Here is a 23,772-nt window from a genome sequence, read left to right as displayed (position 1 = left end):
GGCGCGTTTTGGATAGCCGCTGACCTTAGGGATAACTACACGGGGAAGTGGGTCTTATCCCATCACACTGGCTCGGGATTGGACAAGCAGCCGCCTATAAGTCGCTGTTGGTTCATGTAAATGTCGACAACTCCTCTTCTCTGCATACACAGTGAACAATACAAATGCCTCCTTCTTCCCTCTCTCCCACCTGCCTGAAGATGCACACTCTCTTTACTTGTTTCTTCTACTGTATATTAACTTTTAATTGTGTATTATTGCCGCCTCAATGACCACTCTTCGTCCGGACAACCCTCGCAGCGAGAGCAACTCATCTCAGAATCTTCTTATAAACAAGCAAACGGGTACGAATAGTCGAGATCACAATGGGTGGAAGCCATGGACACTGAAGGCCCCTGCGCTGTCGTGTCTCTTCATTACAACACTGGTCCTAGCTGCGGTGGTCGAGTTTCTTTACCAGAAGAGCCAAAAACAAGGAGGGGGCTTGGCCTTGTCCGGATCACCTGGCGACATTCCTCCGCTTGTGAATCTGGCGTACCTATATCTCCCGACCATTGTCGCCGTATTGTATAGCTTGGCATGGAATTGGGTAGCCTCGGACAGCAAGCGGATACAGCCATGGCTGGAGATGTCAAAGCCTGAAGGGGCATTGGCAGAAGACTCGCTTCTGCTCGACTATCCTTCTACGTTCTTCGCCTGGGTGCCTTTCAGAGCCGCTTCCAAGAGGTTAGTGCATAACATCAACGCTGCTCCCACGGACGACCGGCTAACTTCAATAGACACTGGCCTGTGTTTTTGAGTGGAATGATCGTCCTGATCGTCACCTGTACAATCACGCCTCTCCAGGGCGCTATCTTAAAGATAGAGAAGCTCAGTTTGAGTGTAGATTCGCCATTTCTAGTAACTTCAGGACTGCCGCCAGTCAACCGCCAATCCCTCCGGATGGATGCAACGCTGCTAAACACCGCATACGCCACGACATTCCTCGACCAATCCATGCCTCCTTTCACAACCCCAAATTACGCGCTGCTACCAGCACGGTTTCAAGGTGGCTCGGAACTCGTCAATAAGGACACCAACTTCACGGTTACCACGACGAGATTAACCACAGACCTCGAGTGCCGGCCCGCAACAGCGACCTGGCTAGGAGCAGGCACTATTTGGGAATTTGACAACGGTCGAGGATGTAGGGTAGGAGATGTCCCAATTGAGGACAGTTCAGTCTACACAATGCACTATATCGGGTGGCAGACTAATAGCTGGTCGGAATATGGCCTCAACCAGACAGGCCACTGTTCCGAAGAAAATCGCCACCAAGTACTTGTCATATGGGCTAGACGCTACTCCCCATCATCATTCATCTATCCAAACGCGAGCGAGAGGCACCCTGGAAATGTGGATATCACAGCTTCTTTTTGCGAGCCTCGGTACTGGAAACAACCAGTACTGGTATCTCTCTCTTCAAACCAATCTGTGCTCCATGCTGAGCACAATGGCTCCATGCAGCCATTGGGGGCCGCTGAGAGACTCGACCACGAATTCAACACGACGGCCTTCGAATCGTTTCTGAGTGGTGCGCAGCCACCAGATATGCCAGATGGGGGAGAGGGCTCGAGCTTCATCTATCGAGTGAGCAGTGATCGCCACTTCATGGGGATCGGGCTGCAACGTACTCTGGCGAATGTGATAGGTTTTGCGTTGGGGAAGCATACGATCGATTTATCGGTATACAAGGATGCGGAACTTCTCAAGAGCACCTTTGAGGCAATGCACCAGACCTTGTTCTCATTAACAGTGGCCCGTATCAACTCGCTGGAAGCCAGCCCCGGTACGAACAACGTCACTGGCATTGCCACAGTTCCTCGCTATGGGATAACCGTGAGCCGGCGGTTTGCAATCGCGGTTGAGAGTCTACTTCTCGCAGTGGCTCTACTGAACCTGGGATTGTTGTGGTCATGCCGAAGTGGTAATACTAAGCTATTGTTTGACCCTGACTCTATCAAGGGGCTGGCAAGTCTGGTCAGACGAAGCAACGCACTTAAAATGGTGATGTCTGAGACAGACGCCGAGAGTTATGACGGGCTTCGCCATGCTCTCTACCGACGCCGCTTTTACCTACGAGACGAAGGGGACGCAAGAGAGGTTCAGATCGACATTATGGACTTACCAAATGCCCCGCAAGTCAATAATAACCACTCTTCCTCTCACCTATACACGCCAGATATACCTGCGACGATGAAGCCGCTCAGCGGTTTGGCATTTGTGTTAGTGTTGGTAGCAGCGATGTCGTGCCTGACCTATTTGAAAGTCATCGAACGGCGTTCTCAAGGTGAGGAGCGATTTCCTAAGTGCATAATTTAACTGAATTTGATCGTCGATTAACATATATACCCGCTATAGGCTTGCCACTTCCAATGATCAGCCAATTGACCCTTGAGATCCTGGAGAACTACATTCCCATTGTCTTCGCCACTCTGGTCCAATCTTTCCTGGTACTCTTAAATCGTCTATTAGCCACCATTCAGCCATTCAGCGAGTTGCACAGGGGCCGCAGCCCGAGTTCTAATTCTATCTGCTTGGAGTACACTTCGCTGCCACCACAATTGCTATTTTGGAGAGCGGCCAAAGCAAAACATCTGCTGCTTGGTATTGTTTGCCTTGTTGCAATCATTGGCAACGCTCTGTCAGTCAGCTTGGGTGCTCTCTTCAATGAACTCCCCGTAGTCAAAGACGAAGCTATCGAAATCCCCGAACTACTGACTCCAACTATAACCAAGAACTCACTGGATAACTTGATGAGACAAGTGCACGCCTCGCCGAATGGTTACTCCGACCATTGGACTATCGCAGAAGTGTACTGGACGACAGGAACCAGACTGCCACCGTGGCTTACTGAGGATTTTTTTTTTACCTTTTGACCTCGACCGCATGCTGGATTCTTCTTCCCAGTCATATACTGCAAGAAGTCACGGCGTTACGGTTGAGGCATCTTGCAAACTTCTGGCTCCTACCGCTTTGACAAGGATGACTATTGATCCTCCTCAATTCATGGCGCAGCCTCTGAACACCAACCCCGTTACCCTCGATGCATTACCTTGGATGGATTGTATCAATGCCAAGTACCTTGCAGAGAACATTGTGAACACAACAGGGAGCATGACCAAGGAACAGTTCGACCCTGGAGACGGATGTAGCCGGCGTTTTATGCGTGCCTGGGCCCACAGCCAGACTATTAATGGTGACACAGTCATCAGAAATGCGGAGGTTGTGGGCGTTGCATGCCAGCCGAAGTTTGTCACAGCCGAGTTTGACCTGACTGTCGACAGCACTGGGAGGGTACTCCAAGCCAACAGAGTCAGCGACTTGGGGCCTGTCAGATTGGGTCCCGGGAACGGCTCCCATATACGCAACCTCGAAGACATCGCTCTCGAATACATTAAAGTCGCCCCATCGTCCATGCCATGGCGTAATGTATCAGGAGATGAGACCGCACTGGAGCACCTCTCTAGATTAAGGAACAATTCCTTCATGGACCCCGCGACTTCCTTACCTGATCTTGGCAGGCTCGTACCCGAAATCGAGGCGGTGGCTAGAATGCTCACTGGTGCCTTGTTCCAGCAGAACCCGTCCATATTCGAGAAAGCTGTGAACTCAACACCCACCACTCAAGGCACTCGCCAGATTACCGTTACCAAGATATTCATGGCCGATGTTGCCTTCATTATCAGCATGGTCCTGCTTTCTATCAATGTCGTAACGGCCATTATCGTATATGCCTTCGGCCCCGCGCCGTTCTTGCCGCGCTTCCCAGACACCATTGGGTCGGTCTTGGCATATGTCGCTAAGAGCAGACTGACGGAGCCGGGCTGGGAAGCAATATCTAGAAGAAGCAGTGGAGAAGAAAGCGATGGAGCGGGGAATGCCCCCGAGACCACGTACAGTTTTGGTCGCTACACTGACAGGGATGGCAACGAACACCTCGGCATTGATGCTGATCCGTTCGTGGTAAAGGTTGATAGGAGAGGCGCCCCAGAGTGGCAAATGCAAGACATCAAGACTTCGTGGCTGGCTCGGTTTCGAGGAAGATCGAATAATAATATTGGCAACGACGTCTAAAATGAGAGCTAGATTAGTCTTGCTACGAATTTTTGTGTCATAAATAGCATATAGAGTATATAGAAATACACAGTTGACTACCATCTTCTAGAAGGAATTGAACATGTGCCCCGCAGAGGGAGTTGCACCCTCTCGCTTTTAAGTATAATACACATAAGAATACTATCACTGGGCTATACTGATCCGGTCGAAAGATATACATATTGGTTCTACCTATGTACTCTGGGCTGGGATGGCTCTACATTTAGGGGCTCGGTGGCTGGATCAGGATTCAAGGTTTGGTGATGCCACGGTTCGGGAACGACGTACTGAAAGTATTTGGGGGGGGTTAAAAACCCGAGACGAAGTGAATTACTAGCCATGTTAACCAGCGGCTAAGGGATAGATAGTCGTTTTCGTTTTGGACACTGTCGATGCCTCAGTCGTAGCGAAGAAGGCCGGGATACATAGAATAGAAGACAGGCTATCTGGGCCAAAGATAGGTTCCGTCGAATGCTCGAATCTCTGGAGAGAGTGGGTGTTCTGATCCCATTTCAGAGAGAGAATCGGGGCTGGGAGGCATGTTTTGTGGTGCACTACACGCTTCGTGCTGCGATTTGAAGACCGTCGATACTGCATATATAGAGCTAGCTGTTGCTTAGACTGCATACGCAGTTGATTGTTACTGAGTATGAGAGCCTGCGAAAATATAAAGATGTTCCACAAGAGAAGATGGAAACCTTGGTTGAAGCCAGGTTAGGGAAATGGGAGGAGTGTGAGATCCGCATGAGTAACGGATATCGAGACTAAAATAGGAATAAAGTAGTCATTAAGATGCTCGTAAATCTATGATGCCGCCTTAGTCCTGGCCACCTATCCAAACCACAATGTTCTTGGGTGGATCGAGTAGATTCGTGAAGAAGTCGCGGATGTCGTGCTCCTCGTACCGCAGGCTGAAGTGGATGAGGACGAAGGTGGTTTCGGGGGACTTCCGGATAATAGGCTCGAGATCGCTCCAGATGGTGTGCTTGGTACGCTCGGCCTGGGCGCGGTGCTCTTCCCACAGGAAGCTGCACTCGGTGATGACGACGGGGATGCCGTCGCGCAGCCAGGCCGGCTCGGCGCCCAGAACGCTGGTGGTGGTATCGCCGAGGAACGCGAAGACGGGACGGGTCTGGGGCGCCGTGACGTTGGCCCCGGACTCGCGGAGGCCCTTGATGTCCTGCTGCGACTGCGAGCGCAGTTCCGGCCTCAGCTTCTGCCGCGTCGAGCGGAACACGTAGCCGAGGCACGGGATAGTGTGGTCGCACGCGAAGGCCTCGGCGCTCATGTCCGACGCCTTGATGCGATCGAGCGACACTACGTCGCCAGGTCGCAGGCCGTGCGTCACATGCGTGTGCAGAAACCGGTTATCGGAGTGCACCTGGCCACTCTTGGGCTTGTGCCGCCAGTCCGGGGCCGAACCATCCGGCGCGTCCTCGCGAGCCCGGCGCTCCTCGGAGGCCAGGTCGCCGTCGACGGCATCCTTGACCTCCTCCTCGCCGACGGGCTCGAAGTCCTCCCGGGACGCGTCCTCGACCTTTACCAGGCCGCCGAGGTTGAGCAGGGTCTTGGCGAGGATGTACTGGTCTAGTACGTCCCCCATCTCGGCCGGGCAAAAGATATCCGGGGGATCCTCCCGGTCCACGAAGGCGGGCACCAGTATGCTGTGGTCGCTGTGGCCATGGGTGAGGAAGATGTGTCTTGGGCGATGGCGTGTGGCGAGGAGGCCGGCATCGAGAAGAAGGTTGAGCTGGGGGATGACAAACGACGTGTGCCAGGCTGCCCGCGACTTCCCAGTCAAGATATATTGGTGGTATGGTTTGGGGAAGGCCCACTCCAAGACATCAGAAGACTTAGGCTGGGGCAGCGGAGTCGCAAATAACGAGGAACTCATCGCTACTAAGTCGGAAATATCGTCTGTTGAATAGTTGTTATGACTTGCATACTACGTCGCATCTAGTGGCTTTACAGCAAGAAGCAAGGGGGGACTGGGGGGATCCTTGGTGACGGTGGTGGGGAGATGCGACGACGTCACTCTCGACTTTACTCGATCAGGCAAATAGCGTTGGTGCTTAGGTCAGGTCTACAGGTATCGACGGGAGAGAGGCTCAATGCCCAGGAGATCTCGATGCTGCTGTGGCTGAACTGAGGAAAACACAATTTCCCTACCATGCCAAGATAAGTATGTCATATAATCAATGCAAGAGCTTAGTTTCGAATGGATTCTGTTCGTCTGCCTCAGTGATCCAAGATGGGAGGACTGGATGTCAACACCACCGCTAGCATCTACTAAATACAATGGTACCGTCGCAGTCGCGGTCGCAGTCGCAGTCGCAGTGCACTAGCCACTTTATGTGGGGCTGTTCACTACTTCGATGATCTCTTCATTGGAAATATTTCGTCGGAAAAGAAACCCCCCCAGCCATACAGTTGTGATACAAACTACCTGGCCCCTCTTGCACCCCGAAAACGAATGCTGTATTAGTGAGGTAGTCATGCAATGACCAAGAGAGCATACAGTCAACAGTCACGGCCATGAGGTGGGCAGACATTCTAATTGATTTGGCGGCCGTAGCCAAAGCTTCTAAATCCGTGGGATCCAAGCATTGGGAGCTCCGCGCTAGGCAATGGCATCGTTACGGCAAGACATCCAGCATTGCGAGGTCGCTGGGGCACCAGCAACAGGTTCACAAGGATGCGGCATCTCGTGCACCTGGGAAGGAAGAGCCGGAACCCTCAGACGATGCTGTAGTCCCGTCTCAAGACACAACGACGAGCGTTGGCACATCTGCACCAACGTCCAACCCAACCCCTGAGTTTGGGCATGGTCCAGGGCCGTCACTGTCGGAACAGCACGACAAGTACAAGAACCTCTCACAATACCGTACTGCGTCCCAGAGTATCCGCGATGATATCCCTAGGGTAAGCTCATTGAAGCAAACACCCGCCTCGTATGAGACGGCAGGTGCGAAACCATCGGCTGCCGCCATCGATGCCTCAAGTTCTGTTGCTACCCCTCCCGAGCCGCAATCGCAGGATGACTCGCCTGTTGATGCCGAAACTCTCAATAGTGTTTTCCACACAAGTCGAGGGGCTCGTCTGATCGATGGACAAAAGGACTATGCTGGAAAGAAGCGTCCCGTTGCGACACCCCCAACCCCAGCTGGTTCAAGGATTATGGACACGGCCAAAAGTCCCCAGAATCGGCATCTACCGTTGAAGCAATCGATAACTCACCGAAGATCAAGGACCCAGAGGGTGTGGTGGCAGCCCAGTATGACGCGGAACGGAGTGAGCCATCACCCAGCCAGTCGTCTTCCACGGGTGCCACCACAGCTACTGTACAGGAGCCTGAACAACCCGCAGCCGGATCAGACCCAACACCAAAAACACCGGCTACCCCAAAGAGCGCCGCGAAAGAGCACGCACAGCTGGTCGATGAAGTATTAGCGAAAGCTGCTACGCAACCTTCATCCCAAGGGGGAGTATACCCTCGGAGATTCCAGCGGAGCAACCTGCGAAGCCTGCTTACGTGTTGCGGGAATCCAAAGTACCATCTACTCGGTTCGGTCGGCTATGGAACTATGGTGGCCTGGCAGCCGGGATGCTCGGTGGAGCTATCACTGAAGGCTTCAGTAGGGGTTTCGGCGGTGGCGGTCAGGGTTCTGTTCTCCTCAGCGCCGGCAATATGGAGAGATTGGTCACCAAGCTTTCTCGTATGCGAGGCGCGGCTTTGAAATTTGGTCAAATGATGAGCTTCCAAGACGCCAAGATGCTGCCTCCGCAAATCCAGGAGGTTCTTCAAAGAGTCCAGGATAAGGCAGACTACATGCCAGCTTGGCAGCGAGACCGCGTTATGGCGGCGAGTCTTGGTGCGGAATGGAGAGACCTCTACGATGAGTTCGACGAGAAGCCCATAGCCGCGGCCTCCATTGGCCAGGTCCACCGTGCCACTCTGAAATCCACAGGCGAGAAGGTCGCAGTCAAGATCCAATTCCCGGGCGTTGCAGATTCGATCAATTCGGACCTCGACAATTTGTCCATGCTCCTTGCCGCTTCGAACATGCTGCCCAAGGGTCTGTACCTCAACAAGACCATCGACAACGCCCGCACAGAACTAGGCTGGGAGTGCGACTATGTGCGCGAAGCCGAGTGTGGCGAGAAATACCGTGAGCTACTGGCCGACGAGCCAGACGTGTTCACGGTGCCCAAGATCTACACCGAAGCGTCGGGCAAGCACGTTCTGACCATGCAGTACATGGAGGGCGTCGGGGTCACGCGCGTGACGTCCTTCACCCAGGAGCAGCGTGATTGGATCGGCACGCAAATCCTGCGCCTCTGCCTGCGGGAGATCACCGAGTTCCGTTTCATGCAGACGGACCCCAACTGGACCAACTTTCTGTACAACGCCGAGACACACAAGCTCGAGCTGCTCGACTTCGGCGCCTCGCGCGCGTTTCCGGATGAGTTCGTCGTTCAGTACATCGGCCTCTTGGCCGCGGCGGCGCGCTCCGACCGCCAGACGGTCAAGGACCTCTCCGAGAAGCTCGGCTACTTGACGGGCCACGAGAGCCGGACCATGCTGGACGCGCACATCGCCAGCGTGCTTACGCTGGCGGAGCCGTTCCTCGACAGTGCCCCGGACGTGTACGACTTCCAGGACCAGACCATCACGGAGCGGGTCAAGGCCTTGATCCCCGTCATGATCCGGGAACGGTTGGCGCCCCCACCTGAGGAGACTTACAGCCTGCACCGGAAGCTGAGCGGTGCGTTCCTCCTGTGCGCTAAACTGGGGAGCAAGGTTCGGTGTCGCGAGATGTTCGAGAAGGCCGTCACAAAGGTCGATTTTGACGGCCAGAAGTAATATGTGTACATTAGATAGACCGATTATCACATTGTATTATGAGGTGGTTTAGACATTCGGATGGACTATATACAGGGCCAAGAGCCCGATTGGTATCATGGACAGTTGTAAACCATATGTGCAATACATCAGAGAAAGTCTCCTCCACCACTCGAATCCTGTTGTATCGATCACTCGGGCCTTTCTCTGTTTTAGCGTTCCCTCCTTTCCATGGGCATTTCCCGGCGCTCCTTGAAGCCAACTTCTTGCGCTTGCGCTCGATGGCCTTGTCGACCTGGCCCTTCTTCATACCGGCGAAGCGGTCCATGATGACACGCTTCTTCTGCTCGCTCTTCTTCAGGTAGAAGGGCTGCTTGCCCTGCTTGACGAGCTCCTTCTCCTGGCGGCGGTGCTCGGCCACGACGGCGCGCTCGGCGTCCCGTCGCTCCAACATCTGCTTGCGCGACTGCATCGACATGACGGCGCGCTGCAGCTTCTCCTTGGCGGCCGGGTCTCGCGCCTTCTTGACCTCCTTCTTTAGCTCGGCCATCTCGTCGTCCCGGTACTTGTCCAGGAAGGCGTAGTTCCGCCGCGTCGCCTCCTCCTCCATCGCCGGGTTGGGGTGTCGCCGCGAGGATGAGGTCGTCGTCGTACCAAGGGGGCCGAATCGGGGGTCTCGCGCAACGACCTTGGGGACCGATACCACCTCGCGCTTGCGCGTCACGGCTCGCTTCGCCGTCACCTCCATGGGGGCGTGCTTGCTGCTGCGCTTCTGGAGGGCGTGTTTCCGTTCGCTTTCCCGCCCACCGAAACCGTCGGCACCGCCTCCTCTGGTGTCCTCTTCGGAGACGTCCGAGTTGTCTGAGTCCTCGTCGTCTTCCTCGCCCTTGCGGGCATGTTTCCGTCGTTTCGGCATCGAGGCTTGGGCTTTGGCTAGGGCGCCGAAGGATATTTGCGACGGGTCCAAAGAGCTGGGGTCTTCGTCGTCGTCTTCTGATGAGCCGGATTGATCGTCTCCATCCTCCTCGTCCTCCCCGCTGCCTTGGGAGTCTTGGTCGTCGTCATCGTCGCCGCTGACTTCTTCTTCCGAAGGGTTGCTGTCGCTCTCGATCTCGGGCTCTTCGTCTTTCCTGGCCCGGACTCTTCTCTGAAGCCCGGAAAATGGGAATTTCCGCTTGCTGGACTGTGATCGCTCCATTTCGTTGTATTGTTTTGCTGTGTTGGCTCTCTGCTGGCGAACAAGGTCAGGCAGGTTCTTGCTGGTGTTTAACGCTCAACAATTTATGGTGGGGCAATTGGATAATTCCATGGCTAGCAGGGCCAAAAAAGAGGCGACCAATCGATAAGCGCTAACAATACTCTATCGATAGCGCAAGCACTCCCTCACTAATGCGACGCAAACTCCAACTTGCGCGTACCTTACAGCAACACTGTTAGCAGCAGTATCCGAGTAAAACGTCTTGTACCGATGTGGCATCTGGGGCCCCCGCGGTTTGCGTTATCCAGTACTGTTGCGCGCCGGACGTGGTGCAGTCAGGCCCGTAGGACTAATTCATCATTCACTCCGGCACAAAAATCACAGCCCAATGCCGCACACGATACAGCAAGGTCTGAATTTCCAGTACTTCCAGCAACTTGTTTGCGCTGTTCGCATGATACATATCACGATCCACTTGTCTCAAATCCAACAATAGCACTATATCGAGAATCCCTCAAGGAAACCTTGAGACCCAACATGGTATCGCGGGATCCGCCCGCGACAGAGGCCGAGGTGATGCACGCCGCCAGCTCGAGTCACAAGAAGGACTCGAACCAAGAAATGAGTGGTGATTCCGGCTCTTTACACGACCTAGCCCAGTCACAGGTGCCCAAAAAACTACATGCCCCCTGGCAAGAAGAACAGAGAAAGGAAGAGAGGCCTGAATAAGAACAGGAAGCAGAACCAGAACGAGGGCCAGAGCCAGGGCCAGACCCAGACCCAGATTCAAAGTCAGAATCAGAACCAGAGCAACGAGATTCAGAATATCCAGCGACGCGTCCAGGAAATTAAGGAAGACCGACCCTACGCGGTTCCCTCTGAGGCTTCGGGCGGCGTGCCGGAACCAACCAGGGAGTACATGGCTCTATCGGCTATGCCGCCCACGCAGCTGCCCGAGCCCCGCCGGATACTCGTCGTCATCGACCTGAACGGGACCCTACTGTACCGGCCCAGCCGCAAGAACCCGACGCGGTTCGTGGAGCGGCCCCACGCGCGGGCCTTCCTCGACTACTGCCTCAACACCTTCTGCGTGGCCATCTGGTCGTCGGCCAAGCCGGCCAACGTGACCAACATGCTGAACCAGCTGCTCACGCCCGAGGAGCGCGCCAAGGTCGTCGCCGTCTGGGGCCGTGACACCTTGGGCCTGTCGATGGCAGACTACAACTCTCGCGTTCAGTGCTACAAGCGCCTCACCGTGCTCTGGCGCGACCTGCTCGGGCGCCTCGGGCAGCACTGGGACCAGTCCAACACGGTCCTCGTCGACGACTCGTCCGAGAAGGCCCGCTCAGAGCCCTTTAACTTGATCCAGCTGCCCGAGTTCGAGGGTGACCTGCTGGAGCCGGGCTCCGTCTTACCCCAGGTGCACGACTTCCTGAACGAGTGCGCCAAGCAACGGGACATATCTTCGTTCATCCGTGTCAAGCGCTTTGAGTTCCGGCCCGATTTCATACTGGGCGCGACGATGTAAGCTTGGCTCTGTGACCAAGGGCCTCCAACAAACCAAATGCATGGCCATAAGACTGTATCACCACTGAAGGTTTTGAAGACAAGCAGGTAGCATAATAGTGCCCCAGGCTGAAGTCTGATCTCCATCAAAATGCAACTGAATAGGCTGTGTACGGAAAGGAGAAAGCCTAGACTTCCTAAATTACGGGGAAGCCCCAAACCTTGGGCATACAAACAATGCGGAGACCAAATACGACCCCATATCGATGTGGATGGGAAAGCGATGTTTAGAACGAGATAACTCAAGTTCACACAGCTTGACGAGGAGGGAGGGCGGAGGATGATACCCCACATAACAGCAAGACTCTATATAGGCTTGAGATAAAGACATGTAAGGCTAATTCGCAACCGTATACGCCTTCCTGTATTTATTTGCTTGTTGAAAGTCCAGATATGTTTACGTCATGATTGCATTGTACAGAACTGTCCAGCTTATGTCCGGTTGGCTGGTTGACGTCTTTTGTTTCTAGCGAATTTGTTGCCCATCGTGAACAATTGGCGAGTGAACATTTGCCTGAGTCCATAATCATTTTGAATATCGAGACAGGAATTGAAGTAGGGAGGTCCCCCGAAGAGAGTGTTGGTATCGTATTTGAGGTGAGGCTGAGAAAAGGCAACTAGAAGCACAACCCCGACTTCAAGACCAGGACCAAGACCAGAACAACTAGACTGACACTGAATGTGCAAGCCGACTCATAATGAGAAGTTCGGAGAGTTTCAAAGAAGCTCAATAGTTACAAGGAAAGTCAGTCTTCATGTACGCGAAGGGGGACGAATAACTATTACAGAATCAAGACATGTACGAGTGTCACATCACGGGCGCTTGCATGTTATGGAACAGTTTTGTGGTTCGGCACTTTTGTCTTTTGCGACAATTCTGTCATGCCTTGGTCATCTACCAACCTGCTCTACCCGGAGCAGTCCCAATCCCAGTCATCATTTGCAGGGAATCATGTTGTTCTCAATAAAGTCGTTCCCGCCCTTTTCCATAACTCATCAGCGCGTAACATCAAGCTCATCCACACACCACACTGTCTGGAAAGGCTCTATTTGAAGACCTTGCCGGACTTGTGGGGGTACTCCTTGCCGTTGACAACAACAGGCTTGTCCCACGTCCACATAGACTCGACGAAAGCCTTGTCATCGGGGTTGGTGGGGTCGAGCTTGGTGAACTCGTAGCTCTCGTAGTCGGGAGCGACATCGAAAGCGGGGACGTACTCCTGGCCACGGATGAGGTAGGCACCCTCAATGACGGAGTCGTTGTTGACACCGTAGACGGAGCCGCATCCGAAGATGTACTTGCGGGATCCCTCCAGACGAGTCTGGAAGCCACCAATCAGGTTGTTGGACATGAAGGTCATGGTGAGCTCATCGTTGTACTTGTATGAGCACTTCCAGAGAGAGTAGTCCTCGAAGGGAATGTTCTCCCAGAACCACTTCATGGAGTCAGCCTCGTCGTGGTTGGAGTAGTACCGCTTCCAGTCGTCAAGAGCGAAAGCGGAGCGGGGCAGAAGGTCAAGAGGGTGCTTGGCCTTGGGCTCCTTGGGGGTATCATCCTCCTCCTCAGCGGCAGCAGCCTTGGGGGCGGCCTTAGGAGTCTCCTTCTTCTCCTTCTTGGGCTCAGCCTTCTTGGGAGGGGTGTTCTGCAGCTTGACGGCGTCAAGGAGCTCGAAGGGAGAGGCGACAGCAGAGTAGATGTCCTGGTTGTAGACGGTAGAGTACCAACGGGTGATGTTGGGGTGGGCAGAGCGCCACTCCTTGTCATAGAAGAACTCGAAGCCACGAGCAATGATAGCGGTGGCGAACAGGTCGGCCAGGGTGATGCGCTCGCCAACGAGGTAGGTGTTGTGGAGGAGGTGCTCCTCGACAACATCAGCAGCCTTAGCGGCAGCCTTCTGGGCGTCGTCAACAGACTTCTTGTTGTACTGGTCCCATCCCAGAAGAGGGCGGTACCAGGCACCGAGCTTGGGAAGGACCTCGATGTTGAAGAAAGACATCCACTTCAGGATAGAAGCGTAGCTATGGGGCCATGTTAGAACTTTGCGCTCGGCGGGGTAAATGAGGGCGCTTGCGCAGGCGGACTTACTCTTGCTTAGTCTTGCCCAGCAGGGTGGTCTTCTCGTTCTGAGAGGTGACTAGAGTAACGTGTCAGTACATGCTGCAATGCAAAATGCTCAAGGACGCGAAAACGGTGTTTGGTGGTAACAATCAGAAAGTAGAACAATCAACACAGTGGTTCAGTTAGGGATAACTGTTAGATAAAATCTCGGTCATCATTGGAAGGATGGCGCTGCCAGCGGCGCGCTCGCAAGCAAGACGCGGCAGGATGCCAGGCGGATGCAAAGCAGAAGCAAGGAAATGTCGGCAGTAGGACTTACGGTAGATGGCGATAGCCATGCACTCGTGCAGAACGTAGCCATCCTGACCCTCGAAGGTAGGGACCTTGCCGAGAGCATTCAGCTTGAGGTACTCAGGAGTAGGGGCGTTGGTGTCAACCTCGACCGTCTCGAGATCGAGGCCATTGGCCTTCGCAACAGCGAGAATCGCCGTGGTGCGAGGGTTCTTCTCCTTGGTGTAGATCTTGCCGAACGCCATTGTGAAAATATTGCGGTGGTAGGTGAACGGAATGAAGAGAGAACTGGAATTTCACGGCTGCGAAAAATTAATTTCTAGGAGGGGTTGCGGGGTGGCTCCGTGAATTTCTGAATCACCTGGCAACCTGGAAGGGAAGGGACCAGTTTTGGTTGGGTTGCATTTTCTCACTGTGCCCAGGTCTAGGCCCGTGCAGTGAGTGAGTGCCCAATCAATTCCAGTGCCTTCCGTCAATTGTCGATTTCCTGCCCGCTCAAGCTGCACCCCGTCCCGCCATCGGCTTCTAGATGTTCCGGACAAGTACCGATTCGAGCTAAGGCGCTCGAAATTTGGACGCTGCTAACCGACCGACGGTGATCATAGCTACCACTCGAGCCTCGAAGCCTCACGACCCCCCAGGCATTGAGCGAGCAGCCGTCGATACGGTGCGAATTAAGGTCCCAAGCGTTGATCGGCGGCCAATTGACATGACGAAGCGATAACGGGACAAGAGAAAGATCAACAATGTCCTCTCTACGAACGGGTGTCCGGTGTCTGAGAGACATACGGCAGACAGCCACGACGGCGACATCGAACGCCAGCCTTGCATACAGGCCGAAGCAAGCTTTCCGTGCGACGCGATCCATCGCCACGACCGCACCGCGATCAGCCGGGGAGACAACGACGACGCAGATCATTCCGTCAGACGTGGAACCCGTTGGCCAGGACTCATCTGCGACAGTCCAAATACCGTATGTGCGAGCGGTGCCCATCTCGCCCTCGTACTTCTCGCGAAAGCCCGTCTTCAACGATGCCTTTGTGGTGGTGCAAGATCTGGCGCGCAAATACGCGCGTCTGCCCATCATCCCGAAAGATAAGGTGACGCCTACAGCCTGGAGGACAAAGGAGCAGTACCGTCTGGCAATCGGTGAACATGCTAAGGGAAGAGACTACGCAACATGTATGAAGCTGGCGAAGCGGTTGAATCAGATACACCCGGACCTGATGCCGGAAGAGGTGAAGGCCGGCCTTCTTCCTTTCAAGCGAGAAGTCAACTACTACCTCAACCGGCCGAAGATCCAGCCAATCGACCAATATGGCAGATCTCACGGCGTAGGCAAGAGAAAGTCGTCCACCGCAAGAGCCTGGGTTGTGGAGGGTGCTGGGGAGGTCCTTGTCAATGGCAAGCCACTCAGCGAGGCCTTTGGTCGCGTCCACGACAGAGAGAGCGCCGTTTGGGGCATGAAGCTAACGGAGCGACTGGACAAATACAATGTGTGGGCAATGGTGGAGGGAGGTGGTACCACTGGCCAGGCCGAGGCTCTTGCGCTAGCTATTGCGAAGGCGCTCTGTGTACACGAGCCCGCGCTCAGGAACCCCTTAAGAAGAGGTAAGCATCCACCCCCTTTACCACCCAGCGGATTGGATGGTGTACAAGAAACTTTGCTCCTTTCAGTATTACGAGGCGGCGAAGCTGACCCTTCCGACAATAGCTGGCTGTATCACGCGCGATCCAAGGAAGGTGGAAAGAAAGAAGCATGGCCACGTCAAAGCCCGCAAGATGCCAACCTGGGTCAAGCGATAGTTGGGGAAATCACCACATCGAATTCGTTTGCCGCTTGGGATTGCTATGCGCAAACAATTCCGGGCAATATTCCAGGGACAACCGCCCCTTTCCACCGATGGAACGCATCGGCTTCTACAGCCCTTTGCGATTCATGCAGTTGTTTCGCCAGTTTACCGTCTTGTGGATTGGTCCATAATATCGGTTCCAGAGGGAGCGCCAATGTGTATAAACTTGTAGCAACATGTAGCAACTTGTATCCAAAGAATTTGTCAAATCGTGACTGGGGAATGGCGTTGGCTCATCCATCCTGTATGTAAAGTGCAATCATCATAGTGTTGGTTGGGGTCAAATGCATTCCCCAACGTTTGATCGGCGACCCCGTGGCTTGTAATGAGTAAGGACTGCGGCTGCGGCTGCGGCTGCTGCTGCTGCTATGATCGGAAGCTACGATGTATAGGCCAAAACCGGAGAGTCAGAAACATCAAGTGATGAAAAAAGAACTTGTCAGTCTTTCGCTCGGGCTCTTCACGATGATGAGGTGAAAAGGGGAAAAGAAAGGAGAAGAAAGAAAGAAAAGGCTTCGGCACGGCCGTAATCCGTCAGGGGGGGTTGCCACGAGCTCGGCTTCATGTTATGATTGGAGACTTCCAGACTCGAGACGAACACCTCATGGCGTGATCCGAAGCAAGGAACGCGGCGTCACTGTCGCGATGTGTTTGCTTCTATTCCGGCTTGAGTGTAGTGCGCCGGAAAAGGTAGGGTGTACAACAGGGTTGTCATGTTTCATTTCCCGGGTAGTAGGCAGTGCCAATTCTGAGTATTCTAGGTGGGCAACGGGGATCTACGAGTTGTGCGCCAGATCTCGTCCTCCACGCGGCGACCGGGTAAAGCGCACTGGAAACGACCGAGAAAGGGCTGAGGCATGCTGAATGACTCCCTCCCCTCACCTTCAGCTGATAACTAACTTTCGAGTCGGCAAGGCCGTTAGGCGCGTGATGACAAGTGTGTGTGTGTGTGTGTCGACTTGAATGCCAGGAGGAGGAACCCCTCGTTAGTACTTGAGGTAGATTGATTGATTTGTTTCAAGTACCTCGTTGTTGGCCAGAAAAGGCGTGGGCTGCGAAAGATGATGCACAGACAACATGATTTACGACTACCATCCCCTTTCTTGAATGCGGGAGAGTGGCTCTCATGCGTATTGGCGTTTTCTAGAAGCCATCTGACGGCTCAAGTTTATTAGCAACGATGCGCTAGAAGCCGGCCTAGCTCCATTGGCCACCGTCATGTTGAAGGCATTGATGCAAGGCAAGTTTCGACGCGGTGAGGAGGTAGTGCTAGATCATAGACCGCCATGGCTATACTGTGCCCGTAGTTGTTGAAGACGAAGCTGTTGTCCTCAGCTCTTCGTCCAATGCTTCGACGCTGCTTTTGGGCAAGCCCGTTATAACACGCAATTCGGTTCAGCTTTGCATGTCGCATTGCTCATACCCAGAGGGTCCTGATTGATCATGTTTGATCGCTCCTTTGCATAGAATCTGTATGGCGCCAAATTCCTTACATCACAGGCCAGTCCTGACTTACAGCAGTCCATGCTGTACTTGTTGCTAATTTCGGACTCTGGCGAAATTAAGCAAGATCACCCCCGGAAGCTGGGTGGAGCCATGCAGCCTCATCGCGACGATCACCAGGGTGTTGCTCCAACGAGGCTGAAGGGGTTGCGAAGAAGAGATCCAATCCCCTTATCAGACATCTGATAAAAAGGCCACCGTGATGGCACCCGTTGGGGTAAAAGAAGGCGAGCGAAAACGACACAGACGAGCTCGACCTTGGATTGGAGGCTCACCTGAACAGGGAATCGAACCGGACACATGATTCGAAGCTTCGAGGCACGCAGCATGATTGCTTACCACAAGCTGAAAGCAGACCCCTCAGCACGGCTTGTACGTATACGTACATGCACATACAGGAAAGCAGCCAGTCTGATTTGGTATCACCTGGGGCATGGGGCGGCGTATCAGATGTAACCACCAGGTCTTAACTTATATTGCAAACCGACCAACTATTGTCTGATTAGCAGTCGCCTAGTAGCCCTACCTGACTGTACCTGCACAGGTCATAGAAGCTAGGGGTTAGTGTGTCATCGAGAGTCCTGCTCAGCTATGACTTGCATTGCATCGCAGCCGTCTCACCCGTATGTATGTAGGTATGTGGGATCCAAGACAGCTTCCTAATCCAAACCACTGGCCTCTTCGGTGAAAGCTCCATCTGCCGTCCCAGAATCGAATCCCGCCCTGAAATTAATCATCCGTTTCGGACCAGCTTTTGGTGACTCTGGCCAGAGCCTTTTTCTTCTTCCCAGATTCGTTCATCGCCAATCGATCTGGTCCACAAAAACCGGGGTTCGCGAGCTATTCTATTAATGTCCACACTTCAAATGAACCAGGAGCCGGCCTGCGTCACCTTATAATTCCATTACATATAAGCAGTACCCACGATCGGTAAGAGTACTTACTACGTAGATCCTAAACAAAAGGCCACGGTGGGTGGTATGTAGTATTGCACAGAGGTGACGTGCAGGAAACATCCCTAATGGATATATGTATCTCGCTATAGGTGAAAGAGGCAGCTACGTTGCGCCATGCAAAGACGTGGCTGGTGTGTCCCCCTCTGCCGCTGGACACTGGAGACTGGAGGACGGGCCTGTGGTTCAGCAAAGTCGCTCATTTTCGGTCCGTTCTCGTCGCCTTCCCCTCTGGAAATGAGAATCGATACAATACGACGTCGGATGCCACTACGCTACACGTCGGCAGTGAGTTGTCACGTCGTCGGTGGGTACCTACGCAGGTCAGGGTCGATCGGTGGTGAAGGTACTTGGCCAGCCCCAGACCAGCCAGGCCAGGGCTCAGACACACCCTGGTCGGTTAATTTTTGACGACATCTCCTCGTGAAGCCCCCTGACAATCGCCTTTCTCCAACGACATGGTTCAAGGGTCGGCATCACAAACTCATCAGTCGCAAATGCCGCGTTGCAGGCACCAACAAAGTACATCCCTTGGACCATTCCCGCCTAGTGACTCCACGGTACCTTTCGAGTTTCGCAGGACTAAAAAGAAAAGCCCCAACGTGGAAAATTTTCCCGAATACTGGACGGGCAAACTAAGCCGTAAGGTGCGTCGGATGGAGGGGCACCTCAGGCCGGAACCGCGTCGATTGGGCAGCAGAGACCAACGAGTCTCGGCCAATTTTGATTTTATCTCTTTTTTATATGAAAGAAGCCGAGGTCGGGTCAAGGTTTGATCCTTTAAGAGGCCATGAGGCCTTTTTAGGTAGTGTCGAGGCTAAAATGGACTGAACTCTCAAGCAGGACGAGCAAGCAAGCTCCTTCGACCGTGAGGTGAGGGATTCGAAGGTTTGATTTAGACCCTCCTTTTGGTCTCACCGTCTCACCTCTCGGCGACCAATGGTTATGGTTAATTAACCATAAAGGTGACGCAACGCCTCAAGAGCTTTCTTGGCTACTCACGTTTTTTAGCCCGTTTCGGTGTTAGGTTCGAGGGCCATTCGAGATTATCTCCTAGCTAGACCGGAGAGGGCATGACTCGTTATTCTCTTGTTGACATTGATGCCGAGGTGACCGACTGGCCGATGGCCATCCCTCGCAACAGGCCCCGGGGAGGTGGCATGGAGAGTGGTGATGATTTGTGGGAGGGATGGCGGAGGACTTGGAGGACGGCCAAGACGGATGAACTGACCTCTATGCCTACGTAGAAATCCTGGCAACGTTGTTCTTATAATGCTTGAAGTCTAAGCAAGCTTCGATTGCTCCTCGCCCAAGTCTGCCATACCTAACGGTTTACCGGCCAGTCAGAAAACCTTCTTTTTAGTCAATCCGGGGAAGGAGCCAGTGGCAGCGACAGCGACAGGAATAGAAGACGCAACCAGGATGATTCCTGCCCTCTGCCCTACAGACCCGATCTCTCATCTATGCATCATGGAACTACCATGGACGACATGAAGCGTCACAAGATCCAATAGCCACCATCTGCCCTGTGAACCAAACCACCTGGCCAATGGTCCGCTGTCTGTGATATTTCTTCTGACCCAGTTCTTCTTATATTCTTACCAGACCGGCCGGCTCTTGTGTGTGTCGTCCGTCTTGCCCGCTCTGCATATCGAATTGCGTGACAACGTTTTCCTACGACTGATGGGTTTGGAGCCCAAGGTTTCTTCTACAAACCCAATCTCTTTCATGCGATACGAATAAGTGTCATCCGTCTTCCTCGTTGCTTATAATAGATATACACTTCCCGATCCTACAAAGTTGTGGCAACAACCGATCTCGGTATCACCAGTCCGCCAGCTATGGGGATCCGACCAATTTGTGCTGTCACTTGGGTATCAACGACTGTCGAACTACTCCCTGGCCGCGACCAAGCTTCTGTCCAGACTGGAACGTCGGGTGTCAAGCTGCCTTTGGGGGTGTTTCCACGAGGGCGCTTTTGAACAATACAGACGGCACAAGAGATCGACAGAGCAGTTACCGCTCGGCTATTGGACTTCACTATCGGTTCCGGGCGCCTTCTTCGTCTGATTTGGCTGTCCGCCCAAGGGATTTAGGGTCCGCTTTGCTACGGACTCGCAACCTCTTCCCTGTTCGCTACAGACGCATAACATTATGCTGACCCTGTAACCGGGATTGGTACAAGCAGCAGCAGCAGCAGCGCAACCCAAACCTCTGGATTGAGCAGATTGCTTTTTTCTTCCCAGCATCCTTGACTTAGGAAATACGTCAAAAAGAAGCCTCATTGAAGATCTTCTCTCCCCGGACACACACACCCCCTTCCTCCTGCCTCCATACGCTCTCTCTCACCCACGAATCTAATTGCACCCGAGGTGTGGGCATTATACTCTCGACCTACCACCCCCCCTGCACAACCACTACTCGTACCAATACAACTAAACCGCAACCCACTGCCTGTGCACACTCTCGAGGAGATCCATCCACCTCGCTCATTCCGTCACTAATACCCAGTTCGTTTAGTTTCTTCTCAGGTGCATTGTGTACAAGTCATCTTTATTTCTGTTTGGGATTGGGAAGGGAAGCAAAAGAATACTTTGACAACCCTTTTAATTCCCTTTGCCCGTTTCACAAACCACCGAGGTTGCAAGAGGTCATCGTCTTAGCGCGTCTGGATATTGCAGCATAGTCCCGGATCTTCCAGCCTTCTGATCCACTCGTTGACCAATAATAAGTCGATTCTACCTCCTCATTCGCTTGTCTAACGAATATATCATGAACGACGCTACCTACGCAGGTACGACTTACTAGACTATCAGGTGTACCTAGACAGACACCACCAGGCGGGGAGCACACTATCTTGGAGGCTGGATATTGACCATACAATACTGCACCACCGCCATCCATCCGCCTCAAGGTATCTGGATCTGGCCTTGTTACCTTTTAGGCTTCCAACTTTGTCACTTCTATTCCTATACTCCGTTGGGCTCGGCTCGGCGTAATACGCGTCACAGTCCTCCTGTCTTGACCTGCATTCTTCCTCACCCTCTCCATTGGACTGGCCGGGTCTGAACTCGAAGGGAGCAATCTGCTTCAACTACTGGAAGACGCCGTTCTAGACGACATTGAAAACGCCAACAACGCACGAATCAAATCTGCAAGACGGATAGCAGAGGCTTGGGCTTGTTTGTGATACCCTGGTGCGGCTTGCGTCTCTGGTCGACGCTACAAGGTGGTTGCTTGTAAGTTTCAAGCACTACATCGCAGCGTCCCGGGATCTACCCAGTTGGATCAGTGACAACCGTTACCAACTCGAGGCCGCTATCTCCCCCACTACTCGACATTCTTTACAGAACCGGGTTCAAAGATCTACGGACGGAGCCAAAATTTGAGCATCGTCACCCCTACATATTATGACCAAGGCATGATCCGCAGCATTCAAACGCCTCTGTGTTTGCGCCGAAGACGCTTCCGAATCAAACTCTGAATCCCTATTTGTATAGTCGGTCGTTCTTGGCCTACTCCAAAGTCGCGTCCTGCTGCCTTTCGCGACAAGCTGCCGGTGTCAGATCTAGGCGTAGTCACGTATAGTTCGGTGCTCCAAGCTTATATGCCCCCCAGCCCCCAGAGCTTCGAAAGTATCACTGTCGTCTTGCGACTGACGCTTCTTCGATCTGGCCAACTATTCCTTGTTCCCACGACCCCTCGACCCCTCGACCCCAGGAGATCCCGACGAACTGTTTGCGCGGTTTGACACCACCAACCTATCCTCCGTTGTACACCGCTGCGGCTTCCATCGCCTGCTTACGCCTGTTATCCTCGCTTTCTGTACCTCCATTGTAATCGAGAAGTAGCACTACGCGGCCTGCTCGCGTGACCGAACGTTACAACAAACTGGCCCTACTCTACTCTAATCCCGCCCCATCGCTGGAGGCGCCTCGGCTGGGATCGCTGTCACCGGCGTCTGGCAGCGTTAATAACTGTGGCATGGATGACAACGCGCGTAGGAGGAGGCAGAACGAACCGCCCGTCAGTGCCACTTCTAATCCTAGATATCCGGTTCATGATGCCAATGCGCAACGAAGATCGTATGGTGCCGGCGCAGGCGCGTCAGACAGGTATCGGCCTGCGCCACTCAATACGTCCCCATCGGCGGCTCGAGGCATGGGCGGGACGGCTGCCTACAGCGGTTACTATCAGGAGCCGGCCGCGGCGTTCTCGACCGCGATGCCACAGAACACAATGCCATACCAGTCCGAATATGGGCAGGATACACGACAAACACAAAATTTTAGCGCATACAATCCGTCTCTGATGTACAACGTCCCGCAAACGAGCGCGCAAAACACCGTTTACGATACGAGTCAACAATTCCCGTCGCGGCAGCCTGCAGCTCTGCAGATGATGCCGACGGATGTGGCCGCGTCTTATTTCCCGAGCGAGCCAACGAACACAGGCGCGGCGCCTGCTCTCCAAGCCCAGGCAGCTTCTTCGAGCACTTCGGGGGTATATCAACAAAGCCCGGCAGACCAGCGCGCAATGCTCCAACAACAATACCCCAGTAGCATTGCGTCAATGAGCGGCATGTCACAGCAAGCTAGTGCGCCAGACCAGGTGATGGAGGAACAGGACTATTCTAATTCTACAGAAATGGGCGAGGCCTACGAGCAGTATCAGACGGCTTTGAAGGAGATTTTCACCAACATCCGCAATGGCGTTTTGGTTTCGGCCAGCGAATCGCTCCTGACCGTTTCCGACTGGTTGCTCTCCAAGGTCGCCGAATTGGGTACGTTTTGAGGGTCTAGTGTGTGGCACATGACACTTCTGCTAACCAAATAATATTCTCTTCAGGACTAGCTGCCGATAATCCCCAACTGCACCATGACCGTATCAAGCTATGGCATGACTTCAACCATGCATGGCTAGCTTTGCTGCAGAAGCAAAAGGATATGGTTGGGTCAGGTATTCCCCCTCAACGGGGCCAAACGCTGGTGAGCGAAGAGAGCCTCAAGAAAATGGGCAAAGAAATCGTGCGGCTCTGTGATGGGATCGAAAGACATGGTCTTGTCGATTATGAGTACGGTGTCTGGGAAGAACCCATTATCGAGAGTATGTGTCACCCCTGCAAGGTAGTACCCTCCCCAGGCTGACTTGGCAATAGTTCTTACGGAATGTCTTGACTTCTACGAGAATGCGGACGGGGCCGGGACGAGTAGCACATCCCTTGCGAACGCTTCAGCTTCGAGCCACCAAAACTCGAGATAATCTGGGTTGCGGGCACGGCCACCACGTCGCCAATCCGCATACGATGATTGGGTGACGGCATCATTGATTGACTTTACGTGTATGATACCAGCACCGGTTAGGCGTTT

At 53.6% G+C, this 23,772-nt stretch overlaps 9 protein-coding genes across 9 annotated transcripts; 6 read left to right on the top strand and 3 right to left on the bottom strand.

The window, feature by feature from the left end:
* Positions 1-268: 268 nt before the first annotated feature.
* Positions 269-2,918, top strand: PG998_008344 (uncharacterized protein; the record flags this gene model as incomplete). The annotated part of the gene is made up of 3 exons (XM_066875160.1): positions 269-726; positions 780-2,329; positions 2,401-2,918. The coding sequence occupies 3 exons, from the start codon at positions 269-271 to the stop codon at positions 2,916-2,918; spliced, it is 2,526 nt and encodes an 841-aa protein (XP_066731105.1).
* Positions 2,919-3,024: 106 nt separating this feature from the next.
* Positions 3,025-4,116, top strand: PG998_008343 (uncharacterized protein; the record flags this gene model as incomplete). Its single annotated transcript, XM_066875159.1, has 1 exon — positions 3,025-4,116. One exon carries the CDS (start codon positions 3,025-3,027, stop codon positions 4,114-4,116), a length of 1,092 nt encoding a protein of 363 aa, XP_066731104.1.
* Positions 4,117-4,954: 838 nt separating this feature from the next.
* PG998_008342 (uncharacterized protein) lies at positions 4,955-6,031 on the bottom strand (the record flags this gene model as incomplete). The annotated part of the gene is made up of 1 exon (XM_066875158.1): positions 4,955-6,031. One exon carries the CDS (start codon positions 6,029-6,031, stop codon positions 4,955-4,957), a length of 1,077 nt encoding a protein of 358 aa, XP_066731103.1.
* Positions 6,032-6,672: 641 nt separating this feature from the next.
* PG998_008341 (ABC1 family-domain-containing protein) lies at positions 6,673-9,001 on the top strand (the record flags this gene model as incomplete). The annotated part of the gene is made up of 3 exons (XM_066875157.1): positions 6,673-7,207; positions 7,270-7,580; positions 7,661-9,001. 3 exons carry the CDS (start codon positions 6,673-6,675, stop codon positions 8,999-9,001), a joined length of 2,187 nt encoding a protein of 728 aa, XP_066731102.1.
* A 10-nt stretch (positions 9,002-9,011) lies between these two features.
* On the bottom strand, positions 9,012-10,178 carry PG998_008340 (rRNA processing protein; the record flags this gene model as incomplete). Its single annotated transcript, XM_066875156.1, has 1 exon — positions 9,012-10,178. One exon carries the CDS (start codon positions 10,176-10,178, stop codon positions 9,012-9,014), a length of 1,167 nt encoding a protein of 388 aa, XP_066731101.1.
* Positions 10,179-10,860: 682 nt separating this feature from the next.
* On the top strand, positions 10,861-11,706 carry PG998_008339 (uncharacterized protein; the record flags this gene model as incomplete). The annotated part of the gene is made up of 1 exon (XM_066875155.1): positions 10,861-11,706. One exon carries the CDS (start codon positions 10,861-10,863, stop codon positions 11,704-11,706), a length of 846 nt encoding a protein of 281 aa, XP_066731100.1.
* Positions 11,707-12,790: 1,084 nt separating this feature from the next.
* On the bottom strand, positions 12,791-14,339 carry PG998_008338 (uncharacterized protein; the record flags this gene model as incomplete). Its single annotated transcript, XM_066875154.1, has 3 exons — positions 12,791-13,763; positions 13,831-13,879; positions 14,123-14,339. The coding sequence occupies 3 exons, from the start codon at positions 14,337-14,339 to the stop codon at positions 12,791-12,793; spliced, it is 1,239 nt and encodes a 412-aa protein (XP_066731099.1).
* A 501-nt stretch (positions 14,340-14,840) lies between these two features.
* PG998_008337 (mitochondrial 37S ribosomal protein uS9m) lies at positions 14,841-15,900 on the top strand (the record flags this gene model as incomplete). Its single annotated transcript, XM_066875153.1, has 2 exons — positions 14,841-15,705; positions 15,809-15,900. 2 exons carry the CDS (start codon positions 14,841-14,843, stop codon positions 15,898-15,900), a joined length of 957 nt encoding a protein of 318 aa, XP_066731098.1.
* Positions 15,901-22,387: 6,487 nt separating this feature from the next.
* Positions 22,388-23,550, top strand: PG998_008336 (uncharacterized protein; the record flags this gene model as incomplete). Its single annotated transcript, XM_066875152.1, has 2 exons — positions 22,388-23,186; positions 23,252-23,550. The coding sequence occupies 2 exons, from the start codon at positions 22,388-22,390 to the stop codon at positions 23,548-23,550; spliced, it is 1,098 nt and encodes a 365-aa protein (XP_066731097.1).
* Positions 23,551-23,772: the final 222 nt, after the last annotated feature.

The sequence above is a fragment of the Apiospora kogelbergensis genome, assembly GCF_038363985.1.
Source record: "Apiospora kogelbergensis strain CBS 113332 chromosome Unknown utg000005l_segment0_segment0, whole genome shotgun sequence".
Classification (NCBI taxonomy): Eukaryota; Fungi; Ascomycota; class Sordariomycetes; order Amphisphaeriales; family Apiosporaceae; genus Apiospora; species Apiospora kogelbergensis.
Note: the sequence above shows the minus strand (reverse complement) of the source record. Positions and strands in the feature narration are given on the sequence as shown.